Source organism: Quercus robur, chromosome 6 (assembly GCF_932294415.1).
Source record: "Quercus robur chromosome 6, dhQueRobu3.1, whole genome shotgun sequence".
NCBI classification, from domain to species: Eukaryota; Viridiplantae; Streptophyta; class Magnoliopsida; order Fagales; family Fagaceae; genus Quercus; species Quercus robur.
Window position 1 is genome coordinate 9,891,147 of NC_065539.1, and position 15,594 is coordinate 9,906,740.

Consider the following 15,594-nt stretch of genomic DNA (forward strand, 5'->3'; position numbering starts at 1 on the left):
GCTCCTTATTGCGAATAGTGCAACATCCCACGGACGTGTAATTCAAAGTAAACAATCCGAGGGGATCACCAGGTACTTAGGTTCATTTTCAACGTTTACGATCATGTTTATAGCTCTGACTTGCTTTAGGCGTCTAGTCCGAGGACCGAGGCATGATTGTATTTAGCTTAAACACTTAGAAAGTTGCCGGTGCGTATTAGTTTCCATAAAGCAGGAGGTCCGAGGACCATGCAAGACTTCGGTTCTGTCTAACACTTAGGTTTTCTTGAAGTAGCTAGTTTCCCCATAGGTTTGAGTCCGGGGACCATGCAAAACCTTGGTTCTATCTAGTACTTAGATTCTTCTTGAAGTAGCTAGTTTCCTCATAGGTTTGAGTCAGAGAACCATGCAAGACCTTGGTTCTGTCTAGTACTTAGATTCTTCTTGAAGTAGGTAGTTTCCCCATAGGTTTGAGTCAGAGAACCATGTAAGACCTTGGTTCTGTCTAGTACTTCGATTCTTCTTGAAGTAGCTAGTTTCCCCATAGGTTTGAGTTCGAGGACCATGCAAGACCTTGGTTCTGTCTAGTATTTATATTCTTCTTTAAGTAGCTAGTTTCCCCACATGTTTGAGTCCGAGGACCATGCAAGACCTTGGTTCTGTCTAGTACTTAGATTCTTCTTGAAGTAGCTAGTTTGCCCATAGGTTTGAGTTCGAGGACCATGCAAGACCTTAGTTCTGTCTAGTATTTAGATTTTTCTTGGAGTAGCTAGTTTCCCCATAGGTTTGAGTCCGAAGACCATGCAAGACCTTAGTTCTGTCTAGTACTTAGATTTTCTTGAAGTAGCTAGTTTCCCCATAGGTTTGAGTCCGAGGACCATGCAAGACCTTGGTTCTGTCTAGTACTTAGATTTTCTTGAAGTAGCTAGTTTCCCCATGGGTTTGAGTTCGAGGACCATGTAAGACCTTGGTTCTGTCTAGTACTTAGATTCTTCTTGAAGTAGCTAGTTTCCCCATAGGCTTGAGTCCGAGGACCATGCAAGACCTTGGTTCTGTCTAGTACTTAGATTCTTCTTGAAGTAGGTAGTTTTCCCATAGGTTTGAGTCCAAGGACCATGCAAGACCTTGGTTCTGTCTAGTATTTAGTCATTTAGAAAGTTGTCAGTGCGCGTTAATTTCCCCAAAGTCGGAGGTCCGAGGACCCGACATAGCTAAGGTTCTGTTTAACCGCTTCAAAAGATTCTGGTTTGGCTCTCGGCTTCTTTCTTCGAAGGGAATTCAGCGAATCGGACTACTAGGTCCGCAAGAATTAGCCCCTTGACAAGTGCACGGGGCACATACTCAACGTCAGAAGCCTCTAAAACAGCGCTCTGTTTAGCAATCCTTCCCGCGTAATCAACACTTTGAAGTGTAGACCTAAGCGAAAGCTGAGTTATGACAATGATGGTGTGTTCTTGAAAATAATGGGGAGGCTTTCGTGTAGCTTGCACCATCGCTAAAATGGTCTTCTTAAGGGACTCTTGCTGATAGGAGCTTGATCCCACCATGATTAACCATTGCATTTGCCAACACACAAGCTCTTCCCATAGACGACGCCAATTGTAGGGTCACGTTTTTCAGCCCAAGCCCAAGATGTATGGGACCTTAGACCAGTGAGTCCGGTACAATGAATTTGTAGAGAATAGGTCAAAGAGCTAGGCTTTGGTGTATGGACAACAGTTAACACGGTGTTTTTTACGATCAAGCTAAGATGAACCAGGTTTATCAAAGGGGGTTGGTTCTCGGCACGGTCCGAAGAGCTTTTTCTGGTGCCTTTCGTGTGGTATGGGTTTCAGCCCCCCTTTTCCTGCTTCCCTTCCCCCTCTTTTATAGTAGTTTCCTTTCTCATGAATTGGGTTCCTAGTGTTGATACTTGTCCCATCATCCCTTTCTCCCAAGTTGTAGGGGGTGGTTGTAAAGGTAAAAAAGAAGCATGGCCATGTCAGGTACAAGACACTAAATGCAATAATGACAGTGGAGTGGTTATAAGGGCAAGGAAGCATGACTATGTCAGGTGCAAGGCACTGAATGCAATAATGACAGCTCTTTCCTTGGACATTTCCATTTTCTCCGTTGTCTTTTTCTGTTTTAGTATTCTTCCTGTTCCATGGAGTGACCCGAGGTGTCATTACTAGTATTGGGTTACTCCCTTTGTCCTCGACTACATCCATGGCCGAGGAGGGATTCTTCTTGGGACTGGGCCCCTGGGCCTAATGTAGATATTGACGTGGGGTTTCTGGTCTTTTACCCCCCACAGTCTCCACCTAAACAACTCCCATCCTTAAAAGAATGGAACCAATTTGAATCCCTTTCTATTATTTTTCTTTGAACAATTTATGAAATAAATTTAATGTCATTGTGGCAATCAACACGAGTTCTTAAATTGTTAAAAAGCTTGATTGTTGTTCCTGGTGGAGTTGAAATGATTCCAAATGCAACTGCAAACTTTTCACTGTGATAGGAGAGAGAAGCCTGCACATATGAGCAGTAGCATAATTTTCCACCGCAGGTATACATGCACCTTTCTTTAAATCTCAATCCAACTTAAAACCCAGTTTCTTTATCACCCCTTTGTCATCAATAGCCTTTCTAACCTTTGCCACCTAACCCTACATACGAGCAATAGCCAGGGCATATAAGAAGCTTGATTCTCAGGTTCTATCTTAAATAATGCTTCTATTGCATGCTTACCAATTCAAAGTTTCCATGATTCTACAACCACCAAGTAGGGAAGCCCATAAGATCTTATCAGGTTTCATGGGTATTTGGTTAATAATATTCTCAACGGTACAAGCATACTTAGCATAATGATCTGTTATATGCGTTAATCCACCCTTTTCCTTTATCAAGTGGAAATATCCTGTCCAAGTACTTTATCAAAGTAATCAAGCATGGAGACAAGCAGAAAGAACTACAACTTAAGTAATGTGGCCATGCTGGGCTCCTTAATTTAGAAGAACAAAGAACTTAAGAGCCTCATTCGGTTGACCATTTTGAGCATTTTGCCACAATCAGGGAAGTCCATGAAACTAAATCTGTTCGAGGCATCCATTTAAAGGCCCTTTTCGCATTTTGAATGGTCTCACACTTTGAATACATATGAACAAGAGCACTTGCTGCAAATGAAAGGGGATCAAACCCTATCCGCGTCATGTAGCCATGAACTTGCTCGCCCAGGTCCTCTGCAACATGATCAGCACAGGCATTTAAAACCCCGGTAGACGTGAAATCACTAGGCCTAATCACCAATCTCATTAACACCAATAACAAAGCAAATCCCTCTTCCATAGTCCCATCCTCCCAAGTATCCATCTATTACTGCAGTCGAAGACACAACATCCCTATCCACCATCTTGTGAAAAATTTGCCTAGCCTCCTCTATACTCCCTCAATTCTCATACATGTCTGATAAATGCTCTAAACCGCCTCATCTAAATCCAATCCATTCCACATTATATATCCACGAATCTGAAGCAGGAAGAGCACTAGATACAGTGAACTTACTCAACTTTGAATTCCAATGTCCTAACCTCATCTATATATTCCTAAAAATTGAAATGTAGCATTTAATATTGTTATGCTCACATTGAGCTATATCAGCAACTAGGTCATCATTTTTTGTTTCCAATTTTTCTTTTATATATATATATATATATTTTTTAAAAACATTTTCTCATTTAAGGTGACTTAAAAACTCTATTATTTAAAAATTAAAATTTTAACCATTATTTTTATTATTAATTTTCCAAAACTCTTTCTCTTTTTACCTCTTCATCTCCCCACTACTTTCTACCTTAATATCATTCTTTCTCTACCTTTTTATCTTCCTTTATTTTGACTCTTTTTATTCTCAACATTTTACTATAAATTTGAGATCTTCTTCTTCATTCTATGCATAGTTTTCTCACACAAAAAAGATAACTTCTTCTTCTTCTTCTTCTTCTTCTTCTTCTTCTTCTTCTCTCTCTCTCTCTCTCTCTCTCTCACAATTTGTTTTTCATTTTTTGTTTGACTTTTTTTTTACTGCATCAATTCTTTAAGTTGATGAATTTTTGTGTTAATTAGAATTCTACTTTGGGTTGATGCAATTCAGTTTTGTGTTTTAAGTTGTTATCTTTTATATTCTCTTTGATTAAATATTATCCTACTGCATTATACATATAGTATATAATAATATAATGTTATTATATTACATAGAATGACTTGGATAATTTGATGTTTATTGTTATATATTTTATTTTTACTCTTTTTTCTTCTCATCTTATTTTATTTAACATTTAAATCCAGTCACATCCTCCATACTATTAAATTATGCAGCATAAATCATGAAAATGACTAGACACAAACCTACCTTCCTTTACCATACATTGGGAGAATCAAAATATTTGTGTGATAAAGGGTCATATAATTTATAATTTAGATAGCACCCTTTGAATGTGTCTAGGCCTATAGATTGAGCAATTTGTAAACTTAAAAGGCTATTGAGAATGAACTTTTTGAATCAAGACTAAAAAAATATGAATTACTATATATCATTTAGATAAAAACTCTTTATCATAAATACATTATTATTATTTTTTTTTTGCCACAAATTTAAATCACGCAAACTTAATAATTTTATATTATGTGTTAGCATCATTTTTGTTTCTTCTTCTTCTTCTCAAAAATATTATGTATCATCTTTAAAGGATGCCAACTATATTGATCTTAAGGGAAAAGTTACATAAAATATTGAGAAAAAAAAATGTTTTATATTATAATCTACTAAAAATTTGCATAGTTATATAGTTCCAGCTAGAACAATCAAGTATACTTTTAGTCTTCAAAAACCACATATCTATCAGTGGTTAAACATTTATCATGAGTAGTTTTAACTTTTCATACAATTTTACCTTTACATATTCGTCTATTTTAATTTATATTTTTTTTCAAAAAAAAAAAAAAAAACTTTAGTTTAGATATTTATAAGTAAAAAATAAAATAATGATTCATGAATAATAATAAAAAAAAATTATCTATACATATTTATCTTGTGCAATTGTAACTTTACATATAATTTTGCATTTATATATTCATCTACTTTAATTTAGATATTTATAACTTAATAATGAAATCTATAAACAAGGTAATTAAAATAATCATATTTCTACAATTCAAAAAGTCACAATTTCCTTTTTTTCAAAAAAAGGCCTTTTACATTTCCTTGGAATTATTTAAATTTTTTTTTTTTTTTTTTTTTTTTTTTTTTTTTTTTTTTTTTTTTTTTATAAAACCTTTGACATACCACTAACCTAACCACTTCATACATTTAAAAAAAAAAAATTAAGGCCCATTATTACTTCCGTTAATATATTATGGATATCTTAATTGATTGAGACCAAACTATATAAATGCCTTTCATATTTCCTTGAAAATTCAGAAGGAAAAAAAAGAAAAGAAAAAAACCTTTGACATACCACTAGCGTAACTACATCTATACCTATTTAAGCCATCCATGATATTTATTTTTTATTGATAACCATAAAATTTACAACTAGCAAGGAAACATACAAAGTAATAAAGAATAAATGAATGAAGAAAAAAAGAAATGAAATCAAACGTCAATTAATAACCGTTATTTGGAAAATAAAAAGATGGTCAAGAGGAATAAGAAATAAAATAGAGATGGCTATACAGTAGACATTGAAAACTTTATAGTGCAATAAAATCAACCATTACATTCACTTAATTAAATCAATAATCAACAATTAAATATAATAATACAAAATTTAAACTTAAAACTAATCAAACTCTAACTAGAGAAATTATATTTCCTATCATAACTAAAAATGAGACATTCTTTCGTAATTTAGAAATTATATTAGAAATAAAGTTGGAAAATTTTATAATCTCATTTTTTGACATTTCATTTAAACTTATATATATATATATATATATATATATATATATATATATATATATATATAATCATAATCTTCATATACACCATGACTTAAAAAAAAAAAAAAAATCTAATGAATAATTCTTCCTCTTATTTAATGTCTATGTTATGCAAATCATCAACCGATAAATATATGATAATGGTAAAAAACGTTATAGACAAGATTATGAAAAATATGATAAAACTATTTAAAAAAAAAAAAAAAAAAAAACTCTTTATAAAGTCTAGGGGCTAAAATAGTATTTTACCTAAAAAATTATCATGTGTGATGATGTTGAAAATCGTCAGTAAGCCACACGATACTCACGTGCTCGAAACAAGGCCTGCAAAGCAACAACAGAGAAAACCCTAGGAGAGTATCGGTGTGGTATCGACCAAAGACTCTCCGAAGGTTATGTCAGAAAACCTTTTTACGACTTTAGAGTGCCAGTGCTGGAGTGAGTTATGCATACCTTGGTTTGTGAGAGCTTTGGGGTTTTTATAGTAGCATAGGGTTGACACTAGTTCTTTGGCTAAGAAGATGTTTCCTTGTGGGAGAAAACCTCCTTAATTTGCGTATCTTCCGAAATCCTTTTCTTGTAGAAGTCTTCTTGATTAGGGTTAAGCGTGGGACACAAGATTTTTCCTTAGACATGCATGCGTGGAGACCAAGTAAAGCTACGTCAAACCCGTCAAAGGTTTATGTACCCCTGCAGCTTCTCCCCATTAGCTCTCTGTTTCGTCGTCCAAGCTACCACTGTTAGCTTCAGGGGGAGCTGTAGATTTTATACTGTTGTCGTCTCTCAAGAATAAGGCTAACGGATTTATCAGGACCGTCGCCTTTTGCCTTATCACGGGTGAGCATCAATATTACAAAATTACCCTTATCAACGCGCAATGTGCGGGTCCGCAACTAGTTCTGTATAATTCCAAAGCCTCTTTAGGCCAATCATGGGGAACACACCATGATATCATTGCCGTCCACGAAAAACTCTCTTTGCAACATTTCATCAACCAACTTTCTAGCCTCATTAAGCTTCCCCACATTTGCGTAGCCAAATATCATTGTGTTCCAAGAACAAAACCTTGTTCACCCATTTCATCAAACATGTTCTAGACATCTGCAATACTCTCACAATTGACATAGATATCAGGGAAATGGTTATCAATGAAAACTCCGGACGCTTTTGGCGTAGGGATAAACTTTACGTAAAGATGTACCATGTATGAGGTCTGACTTTCAAGTATATCCTTGAAGCAAAGGGAGATTGGTGAATTTAGTTAAGCAAGTGATTGTAAAAAAAATTAAAAATTAAACATTTAAAAAAAAAAAAAACGAAAATTGAAACTGGGTTTTGAGAAAAAGAGTGGCTCAACCAAACACTAACCCAGTCTTTCACGTCTACGGGGATAGGCAGATTTTTTTTTTCTTCTTTATTTTGGGCCTAGCCCATGTTTGGTAACCCGCTATTCACTGACAAAAAAGAAAAAGAAAAAAGTGTGGCCTCAGGTCTATGCCTCTATAGGCTGTGGGTATGTTTTGTATGCAATGCAAATATGGAGCTTCCACGTATAGTCAACTCAACGATGTCAGTCAGTCAATCTACGATGAGTAGTTTACTTTATATATTTTGTATTTTCTGCTCTGTTTATGTTAAAGCATCCAGTGAACTAGGTGATGTTGAAGTCTCGGGTAGCAGAAACAGAACATGTCAAGAATTACAGGGAGATGAAAACGACATTGTTTTGATCAAAAGGAAAAGAACTAGATTAAAGAAACAGAGCCGTTAGATTAAATGTACAGCTGTCAAGTTTTAGGTTTGCTTTGATGTAAAGCTAAAGCTAATAGGTGTTGATCTGTGTTTTGTTAGCTTTGCTAGTTTGTTAGTTTTTCTTCCCTCTCTCTTTGCTGCGTGTATATAAAGAAGAGTAGGGCCGGTAAATCATTTAAGAGCTTCTAAATATTTTTGTGATCAATAAAATCCTTTTTTCTATTTAGAATTACTCTCAATTTTACATGGTATCAGAGCTTCCAAACTCATCAATGGCTTTCAATGTAGCTGTAGATTCTGAAACACTACCAACAGATCCTTTGCCTTCAACAAATTCTTCAACAGATCCTTCAATGACTGCAGATCGCAGATCGAATTCTAATTCTTCAATGGATGATCAAAATTCCAATCCATCAAGTCCTTACTTTCTTCCACCATCTGATAACTCTGTGATTCTTGTTTCGCAACCACTCACTAGTCTTGAGAATTACCTAAGTTGGTCGAGAGTAGTGTTTCTCTCCTTGAGTGGTAGAAACAAATTTGGTTTTGTCAATGGCCAAATGATCTCCATGCCTGATCCATCTTCATCTCTGTACAATGCTTGGCACAGATCAAACACCACCATTCTTTCTTGGTTGGTGAATTCCTTGAGCAAAGAGCTTCAATCTAGTGTGATGTACATTCACATTGCTAGGGATTTATGGATTGACATGCATGATGGGTTTTCTCAGCCAAATGCTCCAAGATTCTTTGAAGTTCATAAAGAAATTTCGAAGCTTTCACAAGGTTAGATCTTGGTGAGTTCTTATTTTACAAGATTCAAGATTTTATGGGATGAACTTGTGAATTATCAAGAATTTCCTACCTGCACTTGCACTTGCACTTGTGGTTCTAAAAAATCTCAGTTAGATGCACAAAAGAAAGATCAAGTTTTTCATTCTCATTGGGCTTAATGATAGCTATGCTAATCTTAGAAGCCAAATTCTGATCACTGAGCCTTTTCCTGGCATCAATAAAGTTTACTCCTTGATTTTGCAAGAAGAGAAATGTAGGCAGATTGGTCAAGTAGATATGGTTCTTGAACCAACTGCTTTGTATGCTACTAATAACTCAAATCCTAAGGGTTATCAAGGACAAACCTATCACAATGGGAATCAGCAAGGGCATCAAGGTAGCAATCATGGAGGATATGGTGAAAAAGGAGGAAATTCAAAGAAGGAAAGGCCTATCTGTACTTACTGTGGAATTGCTGGTCATATTGCAGAAAAATGCTACAAATTGCATGGTTATCCACCAGGTTATAAGCCTAAAGGGAAATCTTCTACTAATCAGGTTTCTAGTCCAAGAAATTTTGGGATTTTCTCTCCCAATCTTGGTAGTTTTGGGAATTTTGCTCCTTAACCCTTATCTGGTTTTCCTAATCAAGTTGAGATGATGAACTGTCCACCACAGATGATGAATTGCTCACCACAGCACTCTGGATCACAGCCTCAGTGTCCAATCACTCAAGCACAATGTGAGCAATTGCTCTCTTTCCTGGCTTCTCAATCTCTTAAGGAAGCTTCTACTCATCAAGCTGCACCTGTTCATCAAGCAGCTTCAGTTCTGTCACCACTTGGAAATGTTGCTGCCAATTCTAGTGCTTCTTTGCCATCTTACTTCTCTAACAACTTTTCAGGTAATCCTCTTTGGTTACCACCAAACCTGTCTCATTCTATATTTTCTGCCCAATATGTAGATAGACAAGTATATAAACCCCAAGATTGGATCATTGACACTAGTGCTATTGATCACATGGTGCACTCAATCTCTTGTTTAACCACCATTACTTCCACTATAAACACCTATGTTTATTTGCCTAATGGAGAAAGGGCTTTAGTAACACACATTGGGATAGTACACATTTCAGAAACTTTAGTGCTTTATGGAGTTTTATGTGTTCCTTCATTTACTTTCAACCTCATTTCAGTTAGTCAACTCACCAAAACTTTGTTTTGTTGTCTTGTTTTTCTTGGTTCCTTTCGCTTTATCTTGGACCTAGTTCACTAGAACATGATTGGACGGGCTAAAGCAACAAGAGGTCTATACCTACTGCAACACAATTCTTTTCCATCATCCTCTGTGCTAGCTATTTGCTCACCTGCTCCTCCTTAACCTTCTGCTATAGACTTTGCTACAACTTTTGATTTGTGGCATTTTCGTTTAGGACATCCTTCTCATGCAAAATTGTCATTGTTAAATAAAATTGTCTCTGATTTGGCAATAAATAAGCCACATTGTTGTGACATTTGTCATCTTGCTAAACAAAAGAGATTAACTTTCCCTTCTAGCACTCATGTTTCAAATGCTATCTTTGATTTGGTTCATTGTGATCTCTGGGGTTCTTTTTCTGTTTCTACCATTGATGGATATAGATTTTTCCTTACCATTGTGGATGATTACTCTAGATGCACTTGGGTTTATTTGCTTAAATCTAAGGCAGAAACACAAGCCCTAATTCAACAATCTATATATTACTAAAAGCTGAAGCATAGCGTTTAATGCTGCTGCTCTCACGTTGCGCCACATCAGCTGCCACGTTATTCTTTTTTTTTTTTTCTTTTTCTTTTTAAAATATAATATGTCCTACAATTTTAAAATGATTTTTACAATTTTCAGCCCTATAAATGCAGCCCACTACTTATTTATTTACTTCCACTATCACCCTATAATAAATCTAGCCCACTAATTATTTATTTACTTTCACTATCACCCTATAAATCTATATGTATCTAAAAGCTGAAACGTAGAATTTAATGTTGCCGTACTCCTACTGAGCCACATCAACGCCACACCAACACCACATCATCAATTTATTTTCAATATTTTCTCTCTCTTATTTTAAATTTTTTTCTTCTTATTAATTAGCCATTTTACAATTACACATTTTTCAACATTTACTTATTTTAACATTTTTATCTCCCCACTACTCTACACCTTGACCTTACACTTTCTCCATCACTTCATCTTCCTTTTATTTTGACTCTTCTTCTCCCCATTTTTTGACTATAAAATTTTTTTATTTCTCTTCCATTCAATCCATATTTTGTTCATACAAAACGGTGAATACTCTCTCTCTCTCTCTCTCTCTCTCTCTATATATATATATATATATATTCTTTATTTTGGTGGATGTTTGATTCTTTAGATTGATAAATTTATATGTTTTACTCTACTTTAGATTGATATGATTTGGTTATATTTTAATTTATTATCTTTTTTATTTTATTTTCTTTATTTGTTACATGTTATCCTTTGAAATTATAGAATGATTCACTATTATTCTATTACATAGCATGACTTGGATAATTTGGTGTTTAGAACTATACATTTTTCTTTTAAATATTTTTCTACTCATCTTATTTTATATAATTTTATTATTTGTCTCACATTCTCTTCCAAAAAAGGTGATTGTTCTCTCTCTCTCTCAATTATTAATTCTTTCTTGCAATTGTAAATTTAGATTAATGAATTTTTTTGTGTCTCTACTTTTGGATGATACACTTTAGTGGTGTGTTTTTGGTGTTATTTATCACATGTGCTCTCTATCTTATAGTTTTGGTTTGAGTTAATTTTTAGATATTTAAGAAGTGAGATGATTATGTATTGTGTCTCTAAAAATTATTTGAGTAATATCAATTGTAAATTTGTAATGAGGTTTGATTATCATGATAATCTTCTTAAGAGAATGAGAAATTCAAATAATTAATTTTGGAACTTAAAAATTTTAGTTGTAGGAAAAAAACCATAACACACTATACAAAAGTTTGAATAAAATAGATCACTTGAAAAAAAAATAGTATTTCTATCTTTCATCTCAAAAAATATAATAGACTAATATCAATCGAATGCACCTAAGTTTTTAAATAAAAAAAATAAAAAAATAAAAAAAACTCAAAATAATAGAATGATATATTTGTAGAGAAGGAGAAATGAAAAATAATTTTTGAAATAATATCTCTAGTACATTTTATAGAATAAATCATATATTATAAAATGTTACAAAATAGTTGTATATTGCCACGCATCGCGTGGGTCTGCAACTAGTTTTCAATAATGGTTGAAACCCAATTTGATGCTAAAATCAAATGCCTTAGAAGTGACAATGGCACATAATTTTTTATGAAAGATTTTTTCAAAACCAAAGGTATACTGCATCAGTTAACTTGTGTTGATACTCTTCAACAAAACGCTATTGTTGAGAGGAAGCATCAACACATTTTAAATGTTGCTCGAGCCTTGAAATTTCAATCTTCTGTTCCTCTAGAGCTATGGGGTGATTGTATTTTGACAGTAACCTACCTCATTAACAGATTGCCTTTAAAGCACTTAGGGAACAAAACTCCTTATGAAATGCTCTTTAAGCAACCTCCTTCCTACAACCATCTCAAAACTTTTGGTTGCTTGTGCTATATTTCAACTCTTTCTCACAATAGGCATAAATTTGCATCAAGGGCTAAAAGGTGTGTTTTTCTTGGTTATCCCACTAGTATCAAGGGTTACAAGGTTCTAGATTTGGATACTAGAACCATTTCTATTTCAAGAGAAATTGTCTTTTATGAGTCTATTTTTCCCTTTGCTACTCTGCAAAGTTGTGTCAATTCAGATTCATTCTCAACTGTTTTTCTAGATGATTTTGTTGTTGTAACGACCCAAGGAAAAGTACTAGCCACATCTGCGCTATACCTCAAAAGGACTAGTCACGATTGAGGCTCCTTGTAGTTGTTAATAAATCCTAGTTCAACCCAGTAAATACCCGATGTGGGACTCATTACACACCCACACACATCACACAATCAATCAAATTGGGGCATCACAATCTCCCCCACTTAAATCCCTAACGTCCTCGTTAGGGCCCACTTTGTGAGGTAGTGTCTCTGAGCCCACATGGGATTATCGAGCCGGTTCTGATACCATATGTAACGACCCAAGGAAAAGTACTAGCCACATCTGCGCTATACCTCAAAAGGACTAGTCACGATTGAGGCTCCTTGTAGTTGTTAATAAAGCCTAGTTTAACCCAGTAAATACCCGATGTGGAACTCATTACACACCCACACACATCACACAATCAATCAAATTGGGGCATCACATCTCATCCACAACGAGGGCCATATTTAAGGTGATAAGCCACGCTTCTTGTGTAGGGATAGCTGAGATAGGAGGCTCCAAGATTAAATTTATGATATCTACATGTGATTGGACCCTCTCCAAGTCAGCTCTGAACCCCCAGCAAGCTGAATGCCAGAGACACCTGGAAATGGGGCATTCAAAGAAGAGATGCAAACTAGGTTCTGTACCACTTTTGCTCAAGGGGCAGGTAGGGTCAACATGTTCCAATCTAGTTGAAAGATTTACTTTGGTGGGGATCGAATTTGAGCCTATCCTCCAGAGTAGCATTTTGATTCTCTCCGGCAATCTTGCCTTCCGCAGCTTCTTCCATAGACCTTGAGAGGGGTTAGGACCTGGCTCATGAGCAATAGCTTCCTTATAGGCTGATTTAACAAAGAACCTCCCCTTGGGATCCAAAATCCACATAAGTTTGTCCCGCGTAGGACTGACATGGAGAGGAATTTTTAGTATGGCATGAGCTGAAGCCTCATCAAATAACTCATAGATGAGCCATGAATTCCAAAAATGAGTAGAAGCATCGAAAAGCTGTGATACTAAAAGAGGAATGTGTCTCATAGAATCAGTTTTGGGAACAGGCTTAAAACCATGGATCCAAGGAACCCACAGATCAGACCACACACTAATAGAAGCACCATATCCAATGAGGTAACATGCTCCCTTGACAATCAAATTTTTGCTCTTTCGATGGCTCTCCAGCAGGGGGAGGCCGTTTTTATGGGGTCAGTATATAACCAATTGGGCATGGACTTCCCTGGTTGTTGGAAATGCTCAAAATGTTCAACCGAATGAGGCTCTTAAGTTCTTTTAGTTTACTTCTCAAATCAAGTACCCAGAATGACCACATTACTTTTGTTGGGGTTCTTTCTGCTTGTATCCATTCTTGATTAGTTTGATAAAGTACTTGGACAGGATATTTCCACTTGATTAAGGAAAAGGGTGGATTAACACATATAACAGAACATTATGCTTACTGCTGAGAATATTATTAACCAAATAGCCATGAAACCTGATAAGATCTTATGGGCTTCCCTACTTGGTGGTTGTAGAATCATGGAGACTTTGAATTGGTAAGCATGCAGCAAAAGCATTATTTGAGATAGAACCTGAGAATCAAGCTTCTTATATGCCCTGGCTACTGCTCGTATGTAGGGTTAGGTGGCAAAAGTTAGAAAGGCTATTGATGACAAATGGGTGATAAAGAAACTGGGTTTAAGTTGGATTGAGATTTAAAGAGAGGTGCATGTATACCTGTCGTCAAAAATTATGCTACTGCTTATATGTGCAGGCTTGTCTCTCCTACCACAGTGAGAAGTTTGCAGTTGCATTTGGAATCATTTCAACTCCACCAGGAACAACAATCAAGCTTTTTAACAATTTAAGAACTTGTGTTGATTGCCACAGTGACGTTAAATTTATTTCATAAACTGTTCAAAGAAAAATAATAGAAAGGGATTCAAATTGGTTCCATTCTTTTAAGGATGGGAGTTGTTCATGTGGAGACCATTGGTAATTCAAGCCACCTAAAGATCCAAGGCACGTTTCTACATGATGTCAGAAACATAAGTGGAATAATGTTCCTCTGATATGTGCATTTTCTACAAATCTTTCTGGATTCATTTCTTGGGGTGTCTGTGATATATGACTATTCCTTTTTTCCCTATAAGACTTGGTGCTGCTTCCTGAGACTGTTGGAAGAGTAATTAGACTTTATCTTACCTGTTCTTGTGTTCATGTTGATAATTGATTGGTTGCACAAATTACTGGAGAATATAAAATTTTCTAATGTTGTTCTTCTTTTGCTTCAACAGTTAGCTAGAGGTGTGCTTGAAGAACTCATGCAAGCATCAACATTCTTTCTTGACAATTGTCCCGCTTGCATTAAGTAGCTTCTGTTTTCACTTTATTTAGTATTATTACAGTTTTTGTTAAAACTGTTTTCATACTTCTATTGAATACTATTTAGCTATGGAAGCCTGGCAAGTATATTGCCTGGGATTTTACACTACACCTTAAGAGTGCCTTCAAAATCTTGGTTGCTATCCCAAGATTCCCACTTCGAGAACTTGGGTGTCAAAATGCTTATCAATTTTGCCATGAACGTTTCATCTCTATATGACCACACTGCAAATGAAATACAGCTCCTTTATGGCTAAAATGCACTGCCACACTATCATATGCAAATGCAAGTACACCCTATAGTCCAGCTTTGATGGACTTCCATTTTCCAGTTTCTGCAAGGAGATGATAATTGATAACCAAATTAACCTTTTGTCATCAAAGCCTTGGGTGAGGCCAGTTGATATAGGAACCATCTGAACCATCTTTAAACTCTTTTATTATCTCTTCTCTGTATTCTAGTTTGTGAGTCCCTTGAATGGTAGTAACTACATTATGCAACATGCCAGCATGATTTCTCGTTTGTACAAATATAATTTTCTACCCCAAATTCTATCATAATTTAACATATCTGTAACTAATTGCTTGAATTTTAGCAAGTTGGCATTGTACTGCTCTATAGCATCTGAAATATAGTTCTCCTGTCTTTACAAGAAGCTTGTTGTAATCTTGATTTATCTCTTTGATGCAAAATTTTTTTACTCTCTCGTTAAAATGTAGAGGAAAATAGAAGTACCTGGCAATCAGTAGTGACTCTATCAGAATTCCAAATTGATTTAGCTTTCTATTTTGTTTGTGTATTTGGTAGGCTTGTTA

At 35.3% G+C, this 15,594-nt stretch overlaps 1 protein-coding gene and 1 pseudogene across 1 annotated transcript; one reads left to right on the forward strand and one right to left on the reverse strand.

Annotated features, from left to right (window-relative positions):
- Positions 1–2,894: 2,894 nt before the first annotated feature.
- LOC126689833 (pentatricopeptide repeat-containing protein At4g37170-like) lies at positions 2,895–7,004 on the reverse strand (annotated as a pseudogene).
- Positions 7,005–7,955: 951 nt separating this feature from the next.
- Positions 7,956–8,501, forward strand: LOC126689834 (uncharacterized). The gene has a single exon (XM_050385008.1). It carries the CDS (start codon positions 7,956–7,958, stop codon positions 8,499–8,501), a length of 546 nt encoding a protein of 181 aa, XP_050240965.1.
- The last annotated feature ends 7,093 nt before the right edge of the window (positions 8,502–15,594 follow it).

Excerpts from the sequence above, each read along its gene's own strand:
- LOC126689834 (XM_050385008.1), top strand. The coding sequence starts at position 7,956 with ATGGTATCAGAGCTTCCAAACTCATCAATGGCTTTCAATGTAGCTGTA.